Source organism: Notothenia coriiceps, unplaced genomic scaffold (genome assembly GCF_000735185.1).
Source record: "Notothenia coriiceps isolate Sejong01 unplaced genomic scaffold, NC01 NC01_scaffold00031643, whole genome shotgun sequence".
Classification (NCBI taxonomy): Eukaryota; Metazoa; Chordata; class Actinopteri; order Perciformes; family Nototheniidae; genus Notothenia; species Notothenia coriiceps.
This window is the reverse complement of record NW_011364344.1, coordinates 1-9,422: the sequence shown is the minus strand read 5'-3', so window position 1 is coordinate 9,422 and position 9,422 is coordinate 1. Positions and strand designations below refer to the sequence as shown.

General features: G+C 43.6%; 1 protein-coding gene across 1 annotated transcript; it reads right to left on the bottom strand.

The window, feature by feature from the left end:
- Positions 1 to 501: 501 nt before the first annotated feature.
- LOC104960201 (fatty acyl-CoA reductase 1-like) lies at positions 502 to 8,778 on the bottom strand. Its single transcript, XM_010788176.1, is given in 7 exon segments — positions 502 to 2,766; positions 3,170 to 3,297; positions 4,465 to 4,594; positions 7,203 to 7,374; positions 8,448 to 8,515; positions 8,625 to 8,656; positions 8,658 to 8,778. Coding segments are annotated over 7 exon segments (762 nt in total). The 5' UTR covers positions 8,730 to 8,778; the 3' UTR covers positions 502 to 2,606.
- Between the last annotated feature and the right edge of the window lie 644 nt (positions 8,779 to 9,422).

Here is a 9,422-nt window from a genome sequence, read left to right as displayed (position 1 = left end):
GTCTGGCCCCTTACCTGAGACCAATTTGCCATGGGAGACCCTACCAGGAACACAAGGTTCCAGACAACACAGCCCCCAGGTTCATCAGGGCACACAAACCTCTCTACCACGGTAAGGTGCTGGTTCTTCAGAGAATATTTGTTGTATGTTTTACATATTTAACATTCTTTCTGGAGGTTTCAATAAGTTCAATATTGGAGCAGTGTGAAGAGTCGTACTGCGTGGAGTTGATCAGAGCACAGGGCTCTGATGGAGCAACAGAACACTGCTAGGGTCTCCTAACATTGAAAGGTGGAACAGCAAGAGGCCCTGGGCGTCACTCTCACTCCTCCATAAGATGAAGCTTCCCCCAACAACTCTAAACAAGCATAGCAGCCATTCAGCATCACAGTAACAAGAACATGGAGGAACAGAGAACATGTATCACATGACCCTCGAAGAAGAGACACTCAATATTCAGAATACAGTGTTTGTGGTTCAGGAGTCAATGATGAGTCTGTCTGTGCAAACAGGTCAGGCTGTTATTCTGTTACATTCAGAGACAATGAGAGTACATGAACATACAGCAAAGTTACAAGCAACCTTTAACATTTCAATTCAGCTCTACACATACTGCACTCATGTTTACATATTTACATCAGCTAAAGTTGGATCCATAAGCTTCTTGTCAGTAAAATATCCACGCATGTCATCAGCATAAAAATACATCTGTAATTTGAAGTCTACCTAAATAGAGCTGTACATCAAATAATTAGAAAACCGGTCTAATTTCACATTGTTAGAATATTTTAAAAAGTTCAGGCACGATTCACACATCTTTCCAAAAGGGTGCATCCTTCCACCAGGTCACATGATCCTTTGTCAAATGGCTCATGCTGTGAAGTTGAGAGATACCACATGTAGGCGTTTGGAGCTACTATGGCGAAGACATTTTGAGACACATGCAAACCACCAGAGAGGAGGGCACGGTCCCCCCCTGCTGTTCAGACCCCTCTGCCTGCTCCAGACCCCGGAGACAGTGTAAACCTCAGGTGGGTCAGAGACTCAATATGGCAATGATGATTCATTCATAGAAAACCCAGAGAAACTTGATGAAACAAGACAATCATTCATCTGAACAAAAACAACTCATTTCTTATGCAACAAGACAGGATGAAGAAGGCAACCGAACGGTCCCGGAGTTTAACAGCAGGTTATAAATAGCATAAGCAAATCCTGCATACTTATACAGTTACAGAACTAATATAGAAAATTAACTAGTAACATGACAAATTATGACCCATACAAAGGAATTAAACACAGGAGAAATTGAACATAGATTGTGAGCTACTGTTGGAGCTACCTGAAAGCAATGCATAACAGTCATCCCCCCCACTGTGTATCCATGATCAAAATGGCTACCAGAACTAAATGAAAGAAGCCTTAAATGAAAGTATGTCTCCTCTGGACTGCACCCCCCCCATCCTCTGAGCTGGTAGAGGTACTTTGCCAAAAAGAGCTTTAAGATGAATGACATAAAGGAAACCTCTAGAAGAAGAAGCTTCCTTAGAGTACAATCAGTGTGTAGGCACAGGGTAAAGCCGCCATATACAATCCATATTGTACCGATTATGGAACTAGCCAGAGATATACAGGGGGGGGGGTTGTTGTCAGTGTTTTTGCCAAGCAGGAAGATTAAAGATAACTCTGAGTGCTGCACAGCCCCCCCCCAAAGCCCCTGCAATGGAAACATGCTCTTCACAGAGCTGCAAACATTCCACTGGGTGAAATGGCTTTGGTGTAAGAATCGGGCTTCTGAGGGAGAGCAGTTTCAGCGATACCTCTCCCTGAACAAGCCTTCGCTGAGTCAGTACAGATTCTTCCTTTAGCTGCCTCTAACCCCTCTTCCAACCCCCAGAAGCTGACAGCTACCTATTCTTCTTCAAAGAAAAATCCTGCTTGTAGACATTTGAATAGGCCTAACTAGGAAAAATAAATGACAAAAAGCAAATCACAGATGCCAAGGTAGAAAAGAAATTGAGATGTTTTCAGGTGACAGAGAAATATAACTTACACTGCAGTTTGACTGCTTATCTTGCAATCAAAGGTTACATAGGAAGGAAAAGGAGAGGGGGAAGAGGAAGACTGGAAGGACTGAAAACAGACGGAGGGGTTCTGCAGCGAAGCTTCATCCAATGCATAGCTTAGTTTCAGGCAGTCAGGCGAGCAGGCAGACCAGGTGGAGTGAGTTTGGATGCGTTGGAGCTCAAAGACTGCAGCAGTACAGCCGGCACCGGGGAGGGGGGGGCGGGGCTAACGGAAACCAACAGGAACAGGGTTTGTGCTCCTGCTTCTCTAACTCGTCCAAAAGTTGTTAATCTGAGCGTTGTACAAGTGAGATAGATCCATGCCCTCTGTTTTAGGAAATGCTAGACATCAACATTCAGATGGCTGTGGCCTCCAGTGGTTCTGTCTGTTTCCTGGGTAAAACGGGTCCATCTGATCCTCCAGGCAAAGCAGGGCCAAAGACGGACAGTGAGGGCCTTGAGGTCAAGAACCGTTCATCATCCACAGCCAGTGTTTCTTCATTGATTCGTCCCCCCACCCACCACCCGTCGCCTGGATCCTTATCTCATGCTGGAGGACGCTCTGAAGTAGGAGAGGAACTTGAAGCAGAGGCTCACCACAAAGTACCAGATGTTCCTGGCCATCTGGGATCGGGCGATGAAGACGCGCCAGAAGAGCACAACCAGGACGGTGTTGAAGGTGTAGCGGATGTTCCTCAGCCTGGGTAGAAAACACAATTGAGACGATTCATGGACTTCAAAAAGGAGGACTCCTATTTGAGGTTTGCTATGGTAAAGATAGGAAGTGTCTAAAGTCACTCAAACAAGAATCATATCCACAGATCAGCACCATTTACACAGATATTTAGCTTCTTTTAATTCATTGAAAGTCTGCATGCTGAACTATTCACAAGAGCTTTGTGAAGGCTGAGAGGAGAGCTGTCACTCCGCATTCCAAAGGATCATCTGAACAACTATTTGACAGAAAAGTAATTTCTTACTGAAGAGACATCAGTTGTTAATGGAAAGATGCAAAGCAGATGAGAATGGAAACAATGTGCAGAGACGCATGGAGTTTACTGTGACCTAGATGAGCGCTCCAGTTTGTCTCGTGTCTGTCTTACTTGTTGAGGTGTTTGCGTGCAGCAGGCAGGCCCGACAGCTCTTCATTGAGGACATATTTCTTGGTGCCCATACAGTAACTCTCCATGTATTCTGCCCAGTGCAGCTGACGCACATCAAAATTGAAAACCTAGAAAAATCAAAATGCAAGAAACATTCAGTTAAAATCAAGACTTTGCAGTGACTGACAAAAGATGCAGTCTACAACAATAAGCACATCATCCGTAGATGGAATGAATTACCACATATTCTTGATTGTTTATTTTGGCTGGTACTTTAAATATTTGACGTTTTTTTTACAGTGTAGAAAACAAAAACGAGAGAAACTCAGGGATTCTAGCCTTTGCAGAGCATTTACATGTACACAAACCTATAGCACACACTACAGGAAAGGAAAACACCGCAAAAGCTAATTAGGGCCTCTTTAAATATAAAACACAGATGTACTGAGATGACACAGCTCTATGGAGCAACAATTAGGAATAGCATTGATTTAGGATTAGTGCTAATGTGAGCATTCCAACAGTCTCACAGTGACAACTTCATCATGCTGATGCTTAGCACAATGTATCATGTTTACAATCTAAGCTTAGCCTGATGGCATGACCCATCCTACCTTCCCACATATAACAATGGTTCAGAAAACATTTGGAGACACTACTGGTCCTATTCTACTGAACTTATACCGACATTTAAGGTAACATATCAACAAAGAGGGAAAGGGAAGAGTTGCATATTTCAGGGTTGAAGGCTGCAGCACTGAAGTCCAGCTGGCATTTGTCTAATTTAACCCCCAGTGGTCTCCCCCACGCAGTCACACAGGATCATTAGCTCAGAGGAGAGGACCGTGGTTTGGATCAGAGAGCAGTGAAGTGGCGGTAATGTTGGCAGCCTTTCAGTCTCAGGTTGTGACTCTTCAAACTGCCTTTCAAATTGTTTTTCGACACTTTCAACACTATTGTGGAATTACTAATGAAATAAACTATTTTATAGTATTTTTTCAGATATGCTTCCGTCAAGATAATTACTTCGAGTGTCTCTTCATGCAATTCTAATGTGTGAAAATGACAGCACACCAACATCCCCTCCACACACACACATTCCTGCAGACAGCCCTCTGAAAGCCTCTCTGTTCCCCACACTGACGTCAGCACTAGATGAATGGCTCTCTATTGCAGTCAGCCTACTGTCAGACTGTAACACACCGAGTGGTGAATCTCCTCAGTGTTTTAGCCCTGTGTGGCGGAGCGTACATGGGCAACAGATAAACACAAACCCATCATCTGTGTCCTCCCACCTTCTTATCCTCTTGGCTCATTTGGCCAATCAGCATGGTGACGTTCTCGTTGCTCCACACCCAGGAGTGACTGGTGAAATACTCCAACACCATCATGGCTTTGTGGAGGCGCGTGATTGTCTTCATCATCCTATGATAAACCAGCGGTGAAAGCAAGACAGAAAAAAAGGAAAGAAGCAATAATATGGAGGAAGGTGAAAAAGATATGAAGGGATAAAGGTGGTTGTAGTGCAGAGCCAGAGAGAAGATGAAGAACAAACCATAGAAGAAGGGCGGTGCAGAGAGAAGCAGCAAGGAGAGGTAAAGGAAATAAAAGAGAGGTGGTGGGATGCAGGGAACATGGGAGGAGTGGAGGAATCAGGAATGAAGAGCCGGACGGGGGCCATGGTGTTGGAGGAGAGAGCAGAGGCAGAAGGTTAGCAAAAACACGACAAAGATTAACACCAGGTAGAGTAATACAAAAGTAACTTTGTGGCAAAGTTCTTTTATAAAAAACAAGTTTGAATTCAGTCTGAAATGGATTATTTGATACCCTGAGATGTGCACAGATTTTTCACAAGGCGTGAACAAATTACAAAAATCTAGTAAAGTTCCAATTGTACAGGTGGTAATATGAGCTGTACCGTGCTATGTGTCTGTGCCCCTCTTCACCTTAAATGATTTCAACTGCAAAACTAATAATACATATATATGTAGTGTAAAAGTTTGTTTTACAGGTATGGTTTAGAAATGTTCAAAATACATAATTATTCTCTTTACACATTTTTAACATGGTCAAGAGGGGGTACACACATTGTGACAGCACTACAAGTGTGAGTGAGAGCCCTGATCACTAAATGGATTCACTCTGCAGGTCAGGAGGACACAGGACACCGTTAAATGGACCAATAAACATATTTCAGGTCAGATGGACTTAATATGGATTTAAATGGGATTTGGTACCAAGGGACAGACAGTGCCCTCCTCTGAATCCAGTTAACATCTTTCAGTTTATGTTAGTTGAGATGTTAGTGATGATTATTCAAAACTAGTAACCAGCTTTCTGGTAATCAGGGTGGAAATATAAAACCGCTGTGCCCATTAGGGTTAGGATTAAAGGAGGGTTTCTGGGTCTCAAACTGCACAGTTTTTGTAATTAATTGAAACGTAAAAAACTCCAAGTCTACATTTTACCAGAATGTAAATTGCATGGTTGCAACTATTTAAATGTATAATGAATAAAAAGGCCCTTAGCCAATAGGCCCGTCATTCTGAATGAACATTTACAGTAATGCAGGCGGATTGAGACTCAGATTCCTCCTGTCCTCATTCAGAGGATGAACATGCACGACTGATCAGCACACAGAGGCAGAGACAATACTGACAGAACAGCTGCTGACATTCCCAATCACATCACAGCCTAGTAATGTGAGTTAGCTATTAAGCCAAATGAGTTTCAGACAGTCAAACACTAAGTGAGAGCGGATTAACACGCTAACTGCTTGGCTTGCATTTACTGTCTGAAATACCTGTGGCTTGTAGTGAAGAAAGAACATAAATGTGGACATCGATCGGTTAACATGCATAGGGGTCGTGTTCAGCGGGACATGAAGTGTCCCCGACTGGACACAATTTTGTCAAGTCCCAGGATGCCTCAGGATTTCCATGATTGGGTAAGAAGTGGGGGATGGTAATAATGGATGTCATGTTCACAGCATGGCTTGTTTACAAAAAGTCTTAAAAAAGCATTCCCAACAACAGAGCAAAGCTGAAAACATGCTCTGATAGAAGCCACATCTTGTCGTCATGACAACCTGTCTTCACATACAAGTGCAGCTGATGCCATGGGGTCGATTAAAGACAGAGCCAAAGTTGGTCCCTGCTGCTTGGATCCTTCCCTGTTCCCTCCATCCCACAGAACCAGTCAGTTAAGAAAACAGACAAACAGTAAGGGAGGGGTGGGGGGGGGGGGGCTGACTGGCAGGTGGGAATGTGCAGGGTGGGGGTGCCGTTGCAACCTTACCGGGGCTTGCGGCCTGTCAGCCTGAGACAGCAGTCATAGAGCAGGGCGGGCAGCGTGTGGCTGAGCGCCGTCCAGCACTGATTAGTAAAGGGGTTGGAGCGCAGATTGACATTGGGCCTTCTGAAGGCCTGCTCTAAGGGATTGGTCTTGAAGTTCATGTTTATACAGTACTCTGTAGAGAGAGACATATGACAGGACAAGGAGGACAGAGAGGACGAGATGAAGGTAAGGCTTGTTTCCTCCTCTTCTGATAAAAGCACAATGCAGCCCTTAGTGAGGGCTTGACCCCTGCTGTCATTGTAACAGAATGATATCTGAATGGCTCCAGACATTTACATATCTGGATTTTAACATTATTTGGAAAATGGCAACTTGGGTTGGGTTCCCAAAAGCATGTTCATTCTGAAGTCCAACATAGTCCATGATGAGCTGGATTAAGATGCCCTCAGTGCTGACAGTTTGGGAACCCAACTGAGGATATCCACATTGTAAATAGCAAGCTGTAAAGAGTGCAGAACCCAGCAGTGACTATGGTGTGAGAGCAGCTGGGTTATACACTCTTCAACTGCCAACACAACTGCACACAAGCATCATGTAACACATTAGCATTGCAGTTAGGCTACTACACTACAGGAAAGTGACAGACTAAAGCAGCAGAGGTGTGTGGGCGTGTGAGGGGCGTTTGGCATTAAACAGCAGAGGCGAGACACGTCCAAGTCGGCGATGATGAGGTTACCTGGGCTCTCGTCCAATCAGCCTGAGGTACAGATCATAGAGGAAGGCCGGAGCCTTGTGGCTCACGGCGATCCAGTACTGATTGATAAGGTGATTGGATGTTAGATTAACATTGGGCCGACGGAAGGCCTGCTCAAGGGGGTTCCTCTTGAATGTGGATATTACATGGTACTCTAAGAAACACAAGGTGGTTCAACACATCATCAAATCAGCAGTTACACACATGTTTATTTGCCTGACTGGAAGCTTCAGCACTGCTTCCCCAATCATTATATAGCTCACATCTGATAAGCTTATGTTTGACTCCACAGATAAGCCAAATGCTAGCATATCATGACCATTATTGTGTAGTTCACAGGACATCAGCTAAATAAACAGCAATCCAATATAAAACCACCAGATTTAACAAACTATTAAATTCATCTAATAATCCTCTGATGCTGCGCACATATAGTACTCGAGGTGCACAAAGGTATTCATTATTGGCAAAACAATTCCACCAACTGATAACATGTGTTCAGCAGCAGCAGACGGAGTCCAGGGTCATTGAAATGTAGTTTAGTCAGCTACTGTACCCATGGTGCTTAGGCAGACCTGCTGTGGGATTTGATAGTAACCTCCTGAACAGCTACTCAAATTGACCTTGTGGTCAACTATAGTTTATTCCATTTCTTCCAACCACTGAAGTCAACATTGTATATAAAAACCGATGTGCACATCTGGAGGCTGAAGGAACACAGCAGAAGAGTTCAACTTTGAATCAATAGACTGTGTAGGCAGTAGTTATGCACTTTTCAGACAGAATGTGTTCTCATTCTGAACCCAACATCATCTCTCAGACTTTAACTCTTCCTGTTGCCACTCCGAAGGATGCATCCATTAATGCGTATCCTAAATGAGGTAAACACAACATCACTGTGTACACGGCTGAAGGAGAGAAGTTATGGCTGCACTTTATAGTAAACCCTAAAACTAAAAGATAAATAAACTCAGTTCAGGTGTGATTATCAAATCTATGAATGTAGAATGACTAAATGGCATTGTGAATAATCACCTACTATCTGTTTCTTCTGTGGGTAGGATCCACATGATGACCCAGCTATAAAGCAAGATCCATAGGGTACGACTGAACCAAAGCTCTCAGTCTGGGTGTGCCAGACAGTGGATCATATTACAACCAGAGTATGTCATTACAAGTAAGGCCTTTACAGAGGCTGTGTTAAGCAGAGAGAAAGAGGAATCATACCAACTTCCCCCCAGCGGAACGGGTTGATCCCTCCGGTGGTGCAGTTGTACACCATGATGTTTTTAGACCTGTGATATGGAGGTAATAGTTCAGGGAATAGTTGAATTTGACTGTTAAAAGTACATTAACATTTAATTCCAACTTATCCAGAAGATGTGAGACAAGTGTCTCTCCAACCTTTTGAGTGTCTGAGATCCAGAGTACCAGGCGAGCAGCCAGTGTGGCGTTGATGACCACGTCCACCGGCACCAGGTCCGCCACCGCATCATTGGACGCTCTCATCGTACGCAAGATCCCCTTACCAGCCTGCAGAGGGCCACACAAATAAACTGTAAACTAGTCATGAAACAGAAATCTAGCATCATGATCACAGGGCTCTCCAAACCCTACCCTCTCACTTTGGATTTAGTTGGCTTAGATATTATTTATTTTATGACTGCTGTGTGACATAATGTGAGCGGCAGATAAAAGAACGGCTGCAGTAAGGGCAGTCAGAGGTGGGAAAAGTACTCAGATCTTGTACTCAAGTACTAGAGTGTAGGAATACTCTGTTACAGTAAAAGTCCTGCATTCAAAATGTTACTCAAGTAAAAATACGTATTATCATCAAGATATAGTTAAAGTAGCAACAGTAAAAGTAGTCATTGTGCAGATTGGTCCATTTCAGAATAATATATATGATATGTTTTATAATGGGAGGCGTGTGGTGCAGGTTCAAACCCCACTGCAGTCAGCATGTCGTTGTGTCCCTGAGACACTTCACTCCAAATTGCTCCTGTGGGGATTGCCCACAGTATTGAGTATGTAAGTCGCTTTGGATAAAAGCGTCTAACAAGTGACATTTAATGTAATCTAATGTAAGAATGATTGATCATGAAAGTGTGGTAAAGGTGCAGCTAGTTTGAATGACTTTGTATACTGCAGGGTAGCTTGTGAATTTACTCCAGGTGGAACTAAAGTCTGATTTAACACTTG